This window comes from Palaemon carinicauda, chromosome 37, assembly GCF_036898095.1.
Source record: "Palaemon carinicauda isolate YSFRI2023 chromosome 37, ASM3689809v2, whole genome shotgun sequence".
Classification (NCBI taxonomy): domain Eukaryota; kingdom Metazoa; phylum Arthropoda; class Malacostraca; order Decapoda; family Palaemonidae; genus Palaemon; species Palaemon carinicauda.
Genome location: NC_090761.1, coordinates 53,132,475 through 53,150,829, shown reverse-complemented (window position 1 = coordinate 53,150,829; position 18,355 = coordinate 53,132,475). Strand labels below are relative to the sequence as shown.

General features: G+C 42.0%; 1 protein-coding gene across 1 annotated transcript in view; it reads left to right on the top strand.

The window, feature by feature from the left end:
* LOC137629675 (protein-L-isoaspartate O-methyltransferase domain-containing protein 1-like) overlaps positions 1-18,355 on the top strand; it is a 74,515-nt gene that overhangs the window by 19,314 nt on the left and 36,846 nt on the right. The window contains exon 3 of the mRNA XM_068361230.1: positions 8,282-8,375. Within this exon, the coding sequence (XP_068217331.1) occupies positions 8,282-8,375 (94 nt within the window). The remainder of the gene's footprint in view (positions 1-8,281; positions 8,376-18,355) is intronic.

Here is an 18,355-nt window from a genome sequence, read left to right as displayed (position 1 = left end):
TAACATACAGTAACTTACACTACGGAAATTTTAATCAAACTCAGCTAATTTATATATTTTTTTTTTTTATATTTCATTATTTTTAATTTTTTTTCTTTTTATTTTTTATTTTCATCACTTTCAGTGACGAGTTACGGTATGTTATCGCAGTCACCATCTCTACCTCCTCCCCGACCGGTCTCTCGTACTGCGCAGCAATTCTTGCACCTGTCTGTGTTTGTGCATACGCACACGAGTGTGTTTGTATCAATATTTGTTTTAGTTAATAAAGGAATTCAGATTAGCTGTTATTACTTTCTTAGTTACATTTAATTGTTTTTCAGCTCGTTGACGCTGTTGAAAATCATGTACTCTAAACACATTTTTGTTTAATCTCTCTCTCTCTCAGAAAAAAAAATAATAGATGTATCTAACACTATAACAGCGAAGAAGAACGAGAGAGAGAGAGAGAGAGAGAGAGAGAGAGAGAGAGAGAGAGAGAGAGATTTTATTTAAAGAACATGTTAATGCTATGTTTAGAGAGAAACAGAAAAAGAGAGAAGTCTTATTTAAGAGAGCTTGTTAATGCTATCTTGGTTTTCTTTGCTTCACTTTTTTCTTTCTTTCTGTTCATCACGCTGGCCCTTCTCACAAATGATCGTTGCCAACAATCTCTTTGTCCTTTATCCCTATCAACAAAAGGCGTTCTATCTCTTCCAGGGTATTGCTACGATGTCTTGTAATAATGGTGATCCCCTTCGATGGTTATTTGCTTTAATGGCTGCCTTCAGCTTGATGATCCTCGAGATCATAGGCCCATTCCGGCCATATTGTTTAGCCATACAGTATCACTCGCAGGCACACTGCTCTCATGTTTTTCTATAATTTCTTGCTTCAATTCTAATGAAAGAATTGCCTTCTTCCTGTGCTGAAACTTAGCTTCTTAGGCACCATGATTATAGGTATAATCAAAAAGGAAATGTGAGAAAAGGAAGAAAATAAGCACTGTTAATAACAGACCAAACAGAGGACAACCACACGATACACACAAGAACAGAGAACTGAGCACTCGACGCTCAATGGCGTAATGTTTACTCCGTATGTTGGAGCAACACTTCGGATGTCGAGGCAGAAATTTGGTCGAATTTTACTTCGTATGTTGGAAAATTCGTATGTTGGGACATTCGTATGTAGAGGTACCACTGTACGTGGTATCAGTTCTCTTCAGAGCTGTTGCTGTTTAGAACTCGAATTTCTTCGGGGGAACCCAGAAACAACCTTTGGCTACGTTTCTCAGGCAACACTCTATGTTGACTGCATTTTGAGCTAGAGCTCGTTGAGGGAAAGCAAAAAGTACTTGCTGCCCAGAGGTTTGCATCCACGTTTTGGAACTTTCCCTACCAAGGGAGAGTCCCTCCTCCAGCCATTGTTCGGCAATCTTCCTGCTTGCTGGGAGAATTGCCGACAGGCAGTAGATGTTGGTCGCCTTTTCCATCCTTGGGAGAGACTTCCTTCACTTGTTTTGTTTCCCCTTTGGGGGGATTCCTCTGGCCCTGGTGGGAATTCTGATTCGTTCATTTCCCACCCTTCCTCTCTGGGAACAGACCTCGTTGCCCAGCAGACTTGTCTCGTCTCGCCCATTTCTCGCCTCGTCTAGAAGATTTGTCATGACTAGATCTCGTCTAGAAGACACGTCTCACACAGATGTCGTCTCGCACAGATCTCGTCTTGAAGACTTGTCTCCCCCAGATCTCGTTTAGAAGACTTCTTGTCCAGCAGACTCATCTCTCCCAGCAAGACTCGTCACACCCAGTCGACTCTTCTTGCTCAGCAAGACTTGTCATGGTCAGTTGACTTGTCGTGCCCAGCAGACTCGTCACGCTCAGTTGACTCGTCCTGTTTAGCGGACGCGCCTCGCCCAGTCCTGCATCTACACTGTCAGCCATCTCACTTGCCTCTTGGACCTTGTTGTTTCACACAAGTACAATGTTTTCAGTTCCTGGTGCTTTCGTTTTCTTCTTTGAGCATCATAGAGCCCACATATACGATTGGCAGTCATCTTCATCGACTCTCCAATACTCTTCAGTGTTCCCGAACGTTCGTCCCTCACGTTACGTTTTCTTCGCACCACAACCACTACTAGTACTACTACTTCTACTACTAGTGAGCTGACGTGCCGTGTGCCTCGGACAAAGTCACCTCTCAAGGGCGCAGAAACCCTCTCTTACGGTCTCTTCCTTTTGATGCTAGACAACCCCTAGGCTGGTGGTCTCCCCACTTTTACGAGTGCAGCAACCTGGCCTCCTCTGCAGGGAAGTCATCCTCGTGTGGATACTCCTCCATTCGAAGATTAATATCACTTGCTTTCTGCAAGTTCTTCACAGAGAAGGCCACTAACGGCCTACCTAGAGCTTGACTTCGGTCTTGCTCCTCTTCGCTGACGATGCCGCACTCCCTCATTTTACGTTAACTAGCAGAGGGGGTGCATAGTCTGAAGCAGGTTCTTGTGCCTCTCATGGAACTCCTTTCCTGTGCGCAGGTTAGGCTATCTTCCCAAGTGGTTTTTCTTCAGCTAATTAATATCTAAATAAAATTTTTTACACAAAGGGTCGCACTGAGATACGGAGAGCGTCGAGATGACATCACGACGTGACCAGAAAACTTACTGAAGGTCGAGACCCAAGCTAACATGAGGCCTGCCTCGAGATTGCCCTCAGGGCACGTATCCTTCTGCCTAGGCCTACCATCACAGAAAATGGATGTAGGGTAAACTACACAAAACTGGTCGGTTGAGAGGAGGTTCCAGGTAACTCCTAAGAAAGTAGTTCTCGGTAAGTATGTTAGGAAAAATACAAATTACTAAAAATTTGTGATGTTTACAGGACTATAACACCACAGTCCTTTGTTCTGCGATCGCAGCTGGCACAGGTAGTGCATAGTCTTTTGCATGTTCCTGTACCTCTTATGAAGCATCTTTCCCATCCGCTGGTTAGGTTTTTCTCTCGGGTGGTTTTTCTTCAACTTGTTAATTTAGAATAGAATTTTTAATCCAACATTTCTACAGCAATAATGATGCTGCTCTCCTTTGTTCGGGAATGGCAGCCAGCGAAGGGAGTGCATAGTATTCCACATGTTCCGGTGCTTCTCGGGGGTCACTTTTCCGGTCAGTGGTTTAGGATGTCCTCCCGTTTTCTTTTTTTTTCCTCATCTCTCTAGGACACTGTACTTCTTCGTTCAGCTAAGTCAGCTGACATAATGAGTACCAAGTAGGATGTTCCTGGTGTTCCTCCCAGTGTCTGCCTTCTTCTCCTGCATCTGTGGCAGTTCCTGACCATAGCGCGGACAACGGCCTTTCCTGTACAGTGGTACCTCTACATACGAATTAAATTCGTTCCACAACCGACTTTGGATGTAGAAACGAATTTTCCCATAAGAATACATGGTAATTCATTTAATTCGTTCCTCAGCCTAAAAACCCATAATAAATCCTTAATAAATGGCTACACATAATTACACATAACAATAACATAACTGCATAATATGAAAGAAGCATGTAAAAAAGATAATTATAAAGAAATAATAAATAAAAAATGTGTTTTATTGCCGCTTTACCTTAGAGACAGGCCAACGCAGGTGTAGAATTTGCTACGCCAGGAGGAGACGGACGATCGGCGAGAAGGTAGACATGGTGTTAACATGTTCTTTAAATAAATACTCTCTCTCTCTCTCTCTCTCTCTCTCTCTCTCTCTCTCTCTCTCTCTCTCTCTCTCTCTCTTGTTCTTCACTGTCAGTGTTAGAGATGTCTATTAATTTTTTCTGAGAGAGAGAGAGAGAGAGATTAAACAAAAATGAGAGATTAAACAAAAATGTGTTGTGTACATATGATTTTTAACAGCGTTAACGAGTTGAAAGACAGTTAAATGTAACTAAAAAAACAATATCAGCAAATCTGAATTCCTTTATTAACTAAAACAAATATTGATACAAACACACTCGTGTGCGTATGCGCAAACACACGCACGCACGAGGAGACACGATCGGCGAGGAGGTAGAGATGGTGACTGCGATAACATACCGTAACTTACACTACGGAAATTTTAATCAAACTTAGCTAATTTATTTATTTATTTTTTTTCATATATTTCACATTTTTATTTTTTTCTTTTGATATTTAATTTTCATCACTTTCAGTGACGAGTTACGGTATGTTATCGCAGTCACTATCTCTACCTCCTCCTCGACCGTCTCTCGTACTGCGCAGCAATTCTTGCACCTGTGTGTGTGTGTTTGTGCATACGCACACGAGTGTGTTTGTATCAATATTTGTTTTAGTTAATAAAGGAATTCAGATTAGCTGTTATTACTTTCTTAGTTACATTTAATTGTTTTTCAACTCGTTGACGCTGTTAAAAATCATGTACTCTAAACACATTTTTGTTTAATCTCTCTCTCTCTCGGAAAAAAAATAATAGATGTATCTAACACTATAACAGCGAAGAAGAACGAGAGAGAGAGAGAGAGAGAGAGAGAGAGAGAGAGAGAGATTTTATTTAAAAAACATGTTAATGCTATGTTTAGAGAGAAACAGAAAAAGAGAGAAGTCTTATTTAAGAGAGCTTGTTAATGCTATCTTGGTTTTCTTATGCTTCACTTTTTTCTTTCTTTCTGTTCATCACGCTAGCCCTTCTCACAAATGATCGTTGCCAACAATCTCTTTGTCCTTTATCCCTATCAACAAAAGGCGTTCTATCTCTTCCAGGGTATTGCTACGATGTCTTGTAATAATGGTGATCCCCTTCGATGGTTATTTGCTTTAATGGCTGCCTTCAGCTTGATGATCCTCGAGATCATAGGCCTATTCCGGCCATATTGTTTAGCCATACAGTATCACTCACATGCACACTGCTCTCATGTTTTTCTATAATTTCTTGCTTCAATTCTAATGAAAGAATTACCTTCTTCCTGTGCTGAAACTTAGCTTCTTAGGCACCATGATTATAGGTAAAATCAAAAAGGAAATGTGAGAAAAGGAAGAAAATAAGCACTGTTAATAACAGACCAAACAGAGGACAACCACACGATACACACAAGAACAGAGAACTGAGCACTCGACGCTCAATGGCGTAATGTTTACTCCGTATGTTGGAGCAACACTTCGGATGTCGAGGCAGAAATTTTGTTGAATTTTACTTCGTATGTTGGAAAATTCGTATGTTGGGACATTCGTATGTAGAGGTACCACTGTACGTGGTATCAGTTCTCTTCAGAGCTGTTGCTGTTTAGAACTCTAATTTTTTCGGGGGAACCCAGAAACAACCTTTGGCTACGTTTCTCAGGCAACACTCTATGTTGACTGCATTTTGAGCTAGAGGTCGTTGAGGGAAAGCAAAAAGTGCTTGCTGCCCAGAGATTTGCATCCAGGTTTTGGAACTTTCCCTACCAAGGGAGAGTCCCTCCTCCAGCCATTGTTCGGCAATCTTCCTGCTTGCTGGGAGAATTGCCGACAGGCAGTAGATGTTGGTCGCCTTTTCCATCCTTGGGAGAGACTTCCTTCACTTGTTTTGTTTCCCCTTTGGGGGGATTCCTCTGGCCCTGGTGGGAATTCTGATTCGTTCATTTCCCACCCTTCCTCTTTGGGAACAGACCTCGTTGCCCAGCAGACTTGTCTCGTCTCGCCCATTTCTCGCCTCGTCTAGAAGATTTGTCATGACTAGATCTCGTCTAGAAGACACGTCTCACACAGATGTCGTCTCGCACAGATCTCGTCTTGAAGACTTGTCTCCCCCAGATCTCATCTAGAAGACTTGTCTCCCCCAGATCTCGTTTAGAAGACTTCTTGTCCAGCAGACTCATCTCTCCCAGCAAGACTTGTCATGGTCAGTTGACTTGTCGTGCCCAGCAGACTCGTCACGCTCAGTTGACTCGTCCTGTTTAGCGGACGCGCCTCGCCCAGTCCTGCATCTACACTGTCAGCCATCTCACTTGCCTCTTGGACCTTGTTGTTTCACACAAGTACAATGTTTTCAGTTCCTGGTGCTTTCGTTTTCTTCTTTGAGCATCATAGAGCCCACATATACGATTGGCAGTCATCTTCATCGACTCTCCAATACTCTTCAGTGTTCCCGAACGTTCGTCCCTCACGTTACGTTTTCTTCGCACCACAACCACTACTAGTACTACTACTTCTACTACTAGTGAGCTGACGTGCCGTGTGCCTCGGACAAAGTCACCTCTTCCACGCACTACCTCTTCCCTTGCGTCACTTTTTAGCACTGTATATGGTTACCTTGCTAGCTGACATATTTATTGATAAGATCTTTGTTAGTTGTGCATGTGCTCTGTGGTTGACTTTCTTGTGTTCTCTCCCTTGAAAGAGGAACACCTCTGGCACCTACACATCCTGCTCGACTGCCTACAACAGAACGTCCTTGTAATTCGTATGACAAATGAACCTTTGGCGGCAACAAAATATCGCTCTTAGGGCACAGCGTCACTCCTGAAGGAGTCCCTCCCCCACTTATATGCCGCCTCCAGGCAGTTAGAATACAGTTCTATACAGCGGTTGCCGCAACAGAAGTCTTCCGACCACTCTCCTCTGTCGCCTTTCTCCTGTGATTCGGAACGAATCTTGTGAATATAATTCTTTGCTTCTTTTCTCTCCACAAGTTCGGATCTCTGTCAATGTTTTTGGGCCGATTCCTTGGATCTTCTCCTCGGCCCTTCACACCTGCATCAGGTGACATAACCCCTTGGGGTTATATCTTTTTTTCATTCCCTCTGGTCTAAGGGATTGAATTCAGCTCATGCTTACGCTACAGCTGTTGCAACTTGGATACAAGGATTCCTCTCCTCTTACTGTCTGTCTCCATCAGCCTACGCTCCTTTGGAACTAGTACAAGCAACATCAGCCCTCCAGCCGCGGGATTCTCCACCTAAGAGGCGTATACGACCAACCCTTATCGTAACCTCGGTCTTGTTTGCCAACCCTCTGACAATGATACTCTCCCTCAGCCTGAGTTCACCCATTTGCCGATGTACTTTTCTAGGGACAACTTTCTCGTTCTTGAGTTAGGTTTGTCCTGTAGTGGTTGATCAACTCCTATGTGTCAGGAGTACTCTCCTCTTTTTAACTACGACAGAGAATCCACAGTTTAGCTACAAGAGCATGCGCATCTTCTCATTGGGCCGCCATCACTTGTCCCCCAAGAAGTTCTGCCTGCAATAAAAAGTGACGAAACATCACAGGTATGTGTGTTTGTAATCTGGGTGACCGGCTACCCCACCTACCTCCCGCCACTAACTAGCGCTAGGGTAGTTCCATCTCGCTTAAAAGTCTTACGGCTAGTCTTCCAGCGTTGCCAAAAGATAATCTCTATAAATAGCTACAGCTTTGTAACGTTAGGAAGTATACAAATTTCTTCAGAATTTGTCATGTCTAGCAAAAATATGACTTAAAAAAAAAAACTCATTTGATTTGAGATCTTCATCAGGTCTAAATATGGTAGTAATCCCAGATCTTAATTTCAATTATCAAGTGGGGAGATGGAATTTCAAAAGTTCTTATTTTTGAGATAAATTTCTCTCGTGACACAAAACCGAAAGTCAAGAGGCCAAAATCTTAAGTAGTTTGGAGATGACACAAGTGATCTTATAACTGGTATGAATGCCAAAGTCCTGTGCTTAATAAACGGCATTGGCCTGCCGGCTCCTTTAAAAGTTTATAGAAATTACAGTACTGTACTGTATTTTATTTATTTACCGGTATTTAATTGATTTGGAATTCATTTCATGTACAAATAACTATTTTTATGATAATTTAGCCAAATAGCTGGCTAGTCGTAACCAGATCAGCTGATAAAAAAAAGCAAGAAATGCTAGGGGTCTTTGCAGCATTCCTGCAGCCTCTAGGTTGAACTTGGTATATCCTTCTGCTTTATCTCTGTTCCCCTTTCCTTTCTTCCTCCTTGCTGCCCAACCTCTTCTAACTAACTTTATAGTACAACTGCTGTGTTTTCCCCTGTTGTACTTTGGTACTGAATGGACTCACAGTCCCCATCTTCAGGATATACAGCCCAAATTCATAAATCCAATCCAGTCCAGTCCTCTGTCAGAATTCATGTGCTATGCATTAAACTTTAACTTTTAAACATAAGACTTACCCGGTAGTTATATATATAGCTTACATCCCTGACGTAAGCTATATATATAACTACCGGGTAAGTATGTTTAAAAATTTATTTTATAATGAAAATACCATACTTATGATACAGCCTCAGATTTGTAATTCAATTTTACTTTCAGGTGATGGAAAGCTTACAACTTGCTCCTGGGCATTCTTTCCTTAACTTGGGATCAGGCACAGGATACCTTTCAACCATGGCTGGATTAATCATAGGTACGTTATATCAGTTTATTTCTTTTTACATCACATAACATTCTCTTATATTACTCATGTCTTAATATTAATTCAGGTTAGATTTTTAAAGGCTCATTTGTTCATACACGAATACAATCCTTCTTCATACATATGGGTATGCTCTATTGCTGTTTTGCTACTACCAAAATTAAAATAGTTTTGTGGATAGGGCAGTATTGAATCGTTGCCCTCTGTTCCTACTAGCGCTAGGTAGGTGCGTAGGAGCCTGCTGCTCATTAACCACTTTACTCTTGGTTGGTATGACGATCAGATGTCAGTTAGTCAGATGTCAGTTCGTCAGATGTCCATGCTGTGCTTTTGTGTTTTTTCTTTCAGTTATTTGTGATCAGTTTTACAATATGTATGAGAAGCTGCATTACCTATGAAGGTTGCCTACCTATTCTGTATGTCCTGGATGTTAAGGTAAGAGATGTTCTATAACTTCCCCTTGTGATATTTGTAGAGAAGTTTAGTAGCCGTCTTAAAAATAAGGCAAAAAAGGTTCTTTTCTCCTCTGCTTCTTCCTCCAAAGAGGGTAAGAATCAGAAACCTCTTACGAGTCCTAAATTTTCCCTGTCCGACTCTTCGTTGTCGGGATTCCCAGACGGTCTGATGACAAAGGATAGTGGCTATTTGTTCAAACAGGAATTCCTAAATGAGTTATCTCTGATTTTGCTTTCGGTAATCTTCAACAAAGATTGTTTGTTTGATTCCTTTATAATTATCGTATGATTACAGTATCTTTTATCTCCCTGCAACTGCAGGGCTTTTGTTCAGATGCAAATGGATGCTGAATTTCTTTTCAGGGCCTAGCACTGAGCCTTATGGCCCAAATCAATTCATTCAATCCAATCCTACATAAACAAATTTCTTCAAGACTTTCTTCCTAGTCATTTGGCAATACTTCTGCCCATATTGCCTTTAATTTATTTCAAATACATATAACATTTCAATTTCAACTTTTATTGAATTAGGTGCTTTGTCATCTTAATCTTAATTTTACCTTCTGCCTTATTTACTTACATAAATTGTGTATTTATCACTACAGTGAACCCTCGTTTATCGCGGTAGATAGGTTCCAGACCCGGCCGCGATAGGTGAAAATCCGCGAAGTAGTGACACCATATTTACCTATTTATTTAACATGTATATTCAGACTTTTAAAATCTTCCCTTGTACGTAGTACTGTTAACAAACTACCCTTTAATGTACAGAACACTTAATGCATGTACTACAGTACCCTAAACTAAAACAGGCACAAATATTAAAGGCGATTTTATATCATGCGTTTCCTTAACACGCCAAAAAGCACGATAAAAAATGGCAACCAATGTTTTGTTTACGTTTATCTCTGATCATAATGAAGAAACAAACGCATTTACACATCTGTGTATAGGTTAGTTTTTGCATCGATTATATTGATTATTCAGTACAGTATGTTGATTTTGTTATTACCAATGTTTTACTTAATTTTTCTTAGGACTTCCAAATGAAATGTTTTTCTTTATGACGCCGCCTGAAACGACGGCGTAATAAAGTACGCTCAGTAAACAAACGAAGGCATTTAACGCGCATGATGAAAGTGATAAATAATGATATTACAGTAGAAGCTTTCAGAAAATATGTTATTACAAATATTATTTACCGCATCTATATAAAATAATACATACGTAGCAAAGCAGGAAAACAATTTACGAGAGAGAGAGTGAGAGAGAGAGAGAGAGAGAGAGAGAGAGAGAGAGAGAGAGAGAGAGATGTTTTACGTACATAAATGTAAATTTTAAACAAAAAAAATAGCCCCATTTCATATAAAATAGGTTATTACAAATATTTTACTTTATCATATTACAGTAGTCTGTATAATACTGTAAAGGTCAGTACAGTATGTTGTTGTTATAGTCGTGGCGATGAAATTCTCACGAAACAAAAACACGGCATTCAATTACAACAGCTGATTCATTCTCTCTCTCTCTCTCTCTCTCTCTCTCTCTCTCTCTCTCTCTCTCTCTCTCTCTCTCTCTCTCTCTCTCTTCGTGTTATACAATACTTACATATAGATGAAGAAACTAAAATTAGTTTTCTTAGTGTCAATTAAATACGAAATGAAAAAATTATGCCGAGTTTACATCCATTTTAATCGTTGCTAAAAATACGGCATCCGATTTCATCAGCGAACCACTATTTTTTGGGAAACATCATTTTATTCTAGAAAATTGCTACTCTTTAAATAGTTAATTGCACATTAAGAAAGCATGTACTTTTGTTTTTAAATTTCGGGTGTGTTTTAAAAATCGAGTATTGTTGACTTCTTTTTGTTTTACTTTTGGCTGTGATTAGATCAGCTGACGTCTAGCTGCCGCTCATTTCTTAACTTATTCAAACCATCTACAGTATACAGTTGATATTACATAAGCACAAATGTGTTATAACCTATAAAAATTTTTTGTTTATTACATTTAAAACAACAAACACACACACACACACTCTCTCTCTCTCTCTCTCTCTCTCTCTCTCTCTCTCTCTCTCTCTCTCTCTCTCTCTCTCTCGGCTACTTTTCACTACCTCCCATTCCTAACCTCTCTCTATAACAAATGATATCTTTGTTGCTCCTCAAAGTTTCATTTATATTGAAAATCAATCATGATTCAATTTTCCTTACTTTCTCCTATCTCGCACCATCGGTCACATCGCGGTATTTTCGAAATTTCCGGAAAATCCGCGATATATGTACAGTATATACATGCGTTATGAAAAAAATCCGCGAAGTGGTGAATCCGCGATGGTCGAACCGCAAAGTAGCGAGGGTTCACTGGAGTCCCTTCACCCTCCCCACCTATCCCAATTTCTCCTTTTCACTTTGTGTTTTAAAGATGCTTATGGTAATCTTATTCTTTATTTTATGACATCATCTTTATGAAGGAAATTTCTCTTAATATCTTTGATGACACCTTACTGACCACCTAAATCTTGTTTTTTTAAATATTTAACTTAGCCGGTGAATATATATGTAGCTTACGTCTCCGACGGTCGACAGATTCCAAAAACTCGCGAGCGATCGCCATGATGGTTGCGGGGTGTGAACAACAGCGCCGACTATCGGCCAGATACCGCATATATTTCCCCAGGAATTCAGTTCTTCTGTGTCAATGGTGATGACAGCATTGGTTCCGCTCGCGCTTAACCTCAAAGTTTCTACTGATTGGTGAAGTACTTGTTCATGGTTTTATTGCTTTCGCTATGTTGGTTTATCTTCGATAAAACTCTTGAATTACTTTTTTGTTTATTGTTGCTGAACTTGGCTTTATTTTTGGACTTTCTTTGAAATTTTCACAATGGCTGACCCTTCTCCTGTCTATCGTAAATGTTCGAAAGACTGTAATAAACGTCTTCCTAAAGCTTCCATCGATCCTCATTCTATTTGTATTAATTGTCGGGGTAAACCTTGTCAATTAGGGGATCGATGTGAGGAATGTATTGTTTTGTCTGAATTCGAGTGGTTGGAGTATGATAAATATACTCGGAAACTCGAAAGAGATAGGGTTAGAAGAAGCTCTTCTAGATCTCAAGAATTTTCCTCTTCCCATGCCCCTGAACCTATTCCTCCTCCTGCAATGGTAGTTTCAGAACCCCCTATTGGCACTAATGAACCTTCTATGAGAGATATGTTAATGGCTATTCAAGCGTTGGGTGAGAAGGTCGAATCGCTGGCCTCGGACAGGAATCAACTTATGTCCGACGTAAAGATTTTGAAGGGTCAAAGTGATAAAGTGATAAGTACAACAAATGTGTTTAGTGTTTTGCCGGAGGATTTGTCTGTTCGTGCTTGTCACTTGACTAGTCCAAGAACTCTTTCAGGCTCCCCTACCCCTGGGAGAAGGAATGTCGTAGGACCTAAGGGAGCGAGAGCCTTTAACCAACAAACAGACGTTCCCTCAAAGGTATCAGACGTTGCTCTTCAAGCACGTCCTTACCATAAGACAGGAGAGACGAAGTTCTCCTCGTCCTCCGATGACTCGTTTCTTGAAAAGTCTTGGTGTAAGGCTTCGAGACTGTTGAAGCATAAGTTAGTCCCTTCAGGACAGGTCCAACGTCCTGGCTGTAGTCATTGGGACAGCCCCGACCATATTCCTTCATCGGAGGATAACTCTCCTATTAAGCGCAAACGTGACGTTGAGTTTGAGAGTCCCGTTCATTGCGATGACGTGCATGCACAGACGTTACCGACTTCACGATCTGTTTCGAGCGCTGTTGACCCTAAGTTAAGCGTCTTGCAAGATATGCAGTTAAAACTTTCCTCCTTAATGGAAGTTTACGATCATGTTCCCGTGCGTAAGGATCCTTTACTTGCGGTTCGTCACGGTACTGGCAAACGTGATTCAGGTCTTCAACCTCCTAAGCGAGATTTGTCTTGTCGCTCTGACGTTATCCCTAATGTCAGCTTTGCGGTCAAACGTGATTCAGAGCGTATTTCCCGTCAGTCATGTCAGTCCCGAGACTTTGAACTTCAGTTTCCGCAGTCATGACGTGACGTTGAGCTGCAGTCGCCGCAGTCTCGTTTTGGCATAGAACAACAGTCGCCTCTGTCCCTACGTGACGATGAACGTCAGTCACGTCAAGCTCATCGTGTGATAGAACATCAGTCTTCGCAGTCTCGACGTGATGTCGTCCCCTCGACTTTAACTGCGGCTCATTTTCAAGTTGATGTAGCCTGTCAGGCTTTACCGTCTCGTCATTCTGACTTTTCTCCGTCTCACAAGACTTTACCTTTGTCAGACGATGTGCCTTCTGAAGAAGAAGTTGATGATCCCCTTTCAGCTAATATTCCTTTGGGGATCCAGTCAGAAGAGGAGGAGCCTAGGGTTGTCCAAGAATCCCTTGACTTTAAAAAGATTATGAATATCTTTAGGGATGTTTTTCCTGATCATTTTGTAACTGCTGCTCCACGTTCGCTGCCGTCTGAATTTACTCAAGGCATGGCTTCTTCGACTTCTTCGTTTACGAAGTTGGTTCTCTCTCGCTCTTTTAAGAGAGCCATGCGATTGCTGGGAGACTGGTTGGAAACCAGAAGTAGTTTAGGAAAGTCTTCCTTTGCCTTTCCCCCTTTTAAATTGGCCTCTCGCGCGAGCGTCTGGTATGACACAGGAGAAGTTCTCGGCTTGGGAGTTCCTGCCTCTGCCCAGGGAGACTTCTCAAGCCTAGTAGACTCTTCTCGTCGTCTAGCCATGAGACGCTTGAAGATTTTCTGGTCATCCTCAGAACTGGATCATCTCCTTAAAGGAGTTTTTCGTGCGTTCAAGGTTTTTAATTTTTTGGATTGGTCCCTGGGAGCCTTAAGTAAGAAGGTTTCTCCATTGGACAATGATGTTCCTATTCAAATAATGTCATGCATGGACAAGGCCATAAGGGATGGCTCCAATGAACTGGCGGCTACATTCACAGCAGGAGTTCTTAAGAAAAGAGATTCCTTGTGTTCTTTTCTTTCTGTAGGGGTTACTCCTTGTCAGAAGTCAGAACTTATTAAAGATATCGCGTCATCTCTTGCTCTAAAGGACACGCACGATTTGGTGGCCAAGACTGCGCGCAAGGTTTTACCTGCTTCTTATGCCTCCAAACCCAAGTTTGACACGCCAGCTGCAAGATTTATTCCTCCATTTCGTGGCAGAGCCCCCAGCAGGGGAAAATCTCGTCCGGATAACAAACGAGGTAAGAAAAGAGGATCCAGATCCTCACGTGGCAAAGTCTGACTGCCCACGACCTCAGACAGCGGTAGGGGCCAGATTGACGAACTTCTGGCAGGCCTGGGAGAAGAGGGGTGCAGACCGGGAGTCAGTTATGTTACTGAAGGAGGGTTACAAAATACCCTTTGTACAGAGACCTCCGCTTGTAAATTTTCCGATAGACCTCTCTCCCAGGTATCGAGAGGAGACAAAGAGACAGGCTTTGCGACATCAAGTATCTCTGTTGTTGGAAAAGGGGGTGAAAGTCTCGGACCTTCAATCCCCAGGCTTTTACAACTGTTTCTTCCTGGTTCCGAAGAACACGGGAGGTTGGAGGCCAGTGCTAGATGTAAGTTCTCTCAATGTGTTTGTTGTAAAAACAAAATTCACAATGGAGACTACCAAATCTGTTTTAGCAGCTGTGAGAGAAGGCGACTGGATGGTCTCTCTCGACCTGCAGGATGCATACTTCCACATTCCGATTCACCCAAACTCTCAACATTACCTGAGGTTTGTGTACAGGAAGGTAGTGTATCAGTTCCGAGCACTGTGCTTCAGCCTCAGCCCTGCTCCTCTTATTTTTACAAGGCTCATGCAAAATGTAGCAAGTTTTCTACATTTGTCAGGGATCAGAGCCTCCCTTTATTTGGACGACTGGTTACTTAGGGCGTCATCCCTTCATCGCTGTCTGGAGGACCTCAAATGGACGTTGGACCTAACCAAAGAGTTAGGTCTCCTAGTGAACGTAGAAAAGTCGCAACTGACTCCATCCCAGACAATTCTTTATTTGGGGATGGAGATACAGAGTCGAGTTTTTCGGGCTTTTCCGTCTCCCAGAAGAATGGAGCAAGCTCTGCTCAAAGTCCATCACTTGCAAGAGAAAAGCAGTTGCTCTGTGAGAGTTTGGATGAGCCTCGTGGGAACTTTTTCATCGCTGGAGCAGTTTATCTCTCTGGGGAGACTCAACCTTCGCCCTCTCCAGTTTCACTTAAACCACCATTGGAACAAGGAGAAGACCTTAGAGACGATCTCTATTCCGATCTCAGACTCAGACAGGACATGTCTAGCTTGGTGGGACAGCAACATCAGACTTCGAGAAGGTCTTTCTCTTGCGGTCAAGAACCCAAACCATGTGTTGTTTTTAGACGCATCGGATTTGGGTTGGGGAGCGACACTGGACAATCTGGAATGCTCGGGTCTTTGGTCCACAGACCAAAAGAGTCTTCACATAAACTGCAAAGAACTTTTGGCAGTCCATCTTGCTTTAAGGAGTTTCGAGAGTCTTGTTCGGAATAAAGTGGTGGAGGTGAAGGCAGACAATACCACGGCCTTGGCATACATCTCAAAACGAGGCACTCACTCCCACTCCCTTTTCATCACCGCAAGGGACCTTCTCACTTGGTCAAAAGCTCGAAACATCTCTTCTGACGAGATTCGTGCAAGGAGAGATGAATGTCTTAGCGGACTGCCTCAGCACAAGAGGACAAGTTATCTCCACGGTGTGGACGTTGCACAAGGATGTGTGCGAGAAACTATGGGTGACATGGGGTCGTCCCACCATAGATCTCTTGCGACTTCTCTGGCAAAGAGGCTCCCGACTTACTGCTCTCCAGTTCCAGATCCAGAGGCGGCCCACATAGACGCTTTCCTGCTGGACTGGTCTCACCTAGACATCTATGCCTTCCCACCGTTCAAGATCCTAAACAGGGTTATTCAGAAGTTCTCCTCTCACGAAGGGACCAGGTTGACGTTGGTTGCTCCCCTCTGGCCTTCGAGAGAATGGTTCACAGAGGTACTTCTACGGCTGGTAGACATCCCAAGAAGTTTACCGTTACGGATGGATCTCCTGCGTCAGCCTCATGTAAAAAGGTTTCATCAAAGCCTCCCCGCGCTTCGTCTAACTGCCTTCAGACTATCGAAAGACACTCTAAGAGCTCGAGGGTTTTCGAAGGAGGCAGCTAGAGCGATCGCGAGGTCTAGAAGATCCTCTACCATCAGGATCTATCAATCTAAATGGGAGGTATTTAGAGACTGGTGCAAGTCCTCCTCTATTTCCTCTTCCAGTACCACTTTAGCGCAGATTGCAGACTTTCTACTTTATCTGAGAAATGGTCGCTCTCTTTCTGCATCTACCTTAAAAGGCTACAGAAGCATGTTAGCTTCAGTTTTTAGGCATAGAAATTTGGATCTGTCTAATAACAAAGATCTTCAAGACCTTCTCAAAGTCTTTCGAGACTTCCAAGGAGCGTCATATTTCTACTCCTGCTTGGAACTTGGACGTGGTCCTTCAGTTCCTTATGTCAGACAGGTTTGAACCGTTGAATTCAGCCTCACTTAAGGATCTTATGCTCAAAACTTTTTTAGTGAGCTTGGCTTCTGCAAAAAGAGTTAGTGAGATACATGCTTTCAGCAAGAATATCGGCTTCTCCGCTAATAAAGCAGTATGCTCGCTTCAGCTTGGTTTTTTAGCCAAAAATGAACTACCATCTCGTCCATGGCCTAAATCGTTTGATCTTCCCAGTCTATCTAAAATTGTTGGGAATGAAGTTGAAAGAGTTCTGTGCCTAGTTAGAGCTCTAAAATTTTATTTAGATAGAACCAAACCGCTGCGGGGTAATTCAGAGGCTTTATGGTGTTCGGTTAAAAAGCCCTCTTTACCTATGTCGAAGAATGCGTTATTTTATTTTATTAGACTTTTGATTAGAGAGGCTCACTCTCATTTAAGTGAGAATGATCTAAATTTGCTTAAAGTTAAGACTCGTGAAGTTAGAGCGGTAGCAACTTCAGTAGCGTTCAAACAAAATAGATCACTTAGAAGCATTATGGACGCAACCTTTTGGAGGAGCAAATCTGTGTTCGCTTCATATTATTTGAAAGATGTCCAGACTCTTTATGAGGACTGCTACACGTTAGGACCATTCGTAGCAGCGAGTGCAGTAGTGGGTGAAAGTTCTACCACTGCATTCCCTTAATCCCAATATCCTTTTATCTTCTCTTGAAATTTTTAATCTTATTTTGGGTTGTATGTGGAGACTAAGAAGTCTTCCGCAATCTTTTGATTTGGCGGGTGGTCAAAATATTGTTTCTTGAGAGCGCCCAGATTAAGGGTGTTGATGAGGTCCTGTTGTAGGGGTGTTTACCCTGATTATAACAGCTCCTGGAAGTCTTTCAGCATCCTGAGTGGATCGCTGGGCTTTGTGAGGATAGCGGACTAATGAGGCAGAGTAATCATCAGAGTCAGCTTCCTTATCAGGTACCTATACTTAAGTTTGTTTTTTGAATAATTGTCAAAAACTCTTGAGCGTATATTCCTTTAATATTTTAATACTGGTCTCTACCCTCCACCATGGGTGTGAATCAGCCACTTATATATTCACCGGCTAAGTTAAATATTTAAAAATGATATTTTCAATTTAAAATAAATTTTTGAATATACTTATCCGGTGAATATATATAATTAAAGGCCCCCCTTCCTCCTCGATAGAGACCCTACGGACTGAGAAGAACTGAATTCCTGGGGAAATATATGCGGTATCTGGCCGATAGTCGGCGCTGTTGTTCACATCCCGCTCGCGAGTTTTTGGAATCTGTCGACTGTCGGAGACGTAAGCTACATATATATTCACCGGGTAAGTATATTCAAAAATTTATTTTAAATTGAAAATTTCATGTTCCGACACAGACAAACCTTCGCTATTCATAATAAGGTATTACTTTCGGCGCAGCTGAAAAACGAGCCATGATAATTTTAGTGAGGGATAACTACCCCATCCGCTAGTTAGCGGGTGGGGGGTGGGGTAGACTGGCTACCCCGCTCACTCACACCTCTCGGCTGAGTAACCACTTTACTTTTTGGCTCGGTAGAGGACGGACATGCTGCCCTTCTCTCCCGCAAAGATTGGCCTTGATGTTTTTCGTTTATTTTTATTTTTGGTTTTCTTGTGTGTTTTCATTTATCTTGCATATCTTTGAGTGTATATATGTATAAATGGAAATATACGTTGTTAGATAGTGTAACTTCAGTGCTTTAACATCGTATCCAACTGCCTCCGCCGTAAGGTTGTTGTCATTCGTCAGTGTTGAGGGTGTGTTTGTTTCATTACAGAATTAAAGTTTATAACAGTTCAGCTCCCTTTCGAGGAATTATCTTACAAGGAAGGTGACTTATTCCCCATATAGTGTATTTTGTGCAACGGAGCATGAATTGTAATTGAAACAACTTCCTTTTTTTTCACAGGTAAC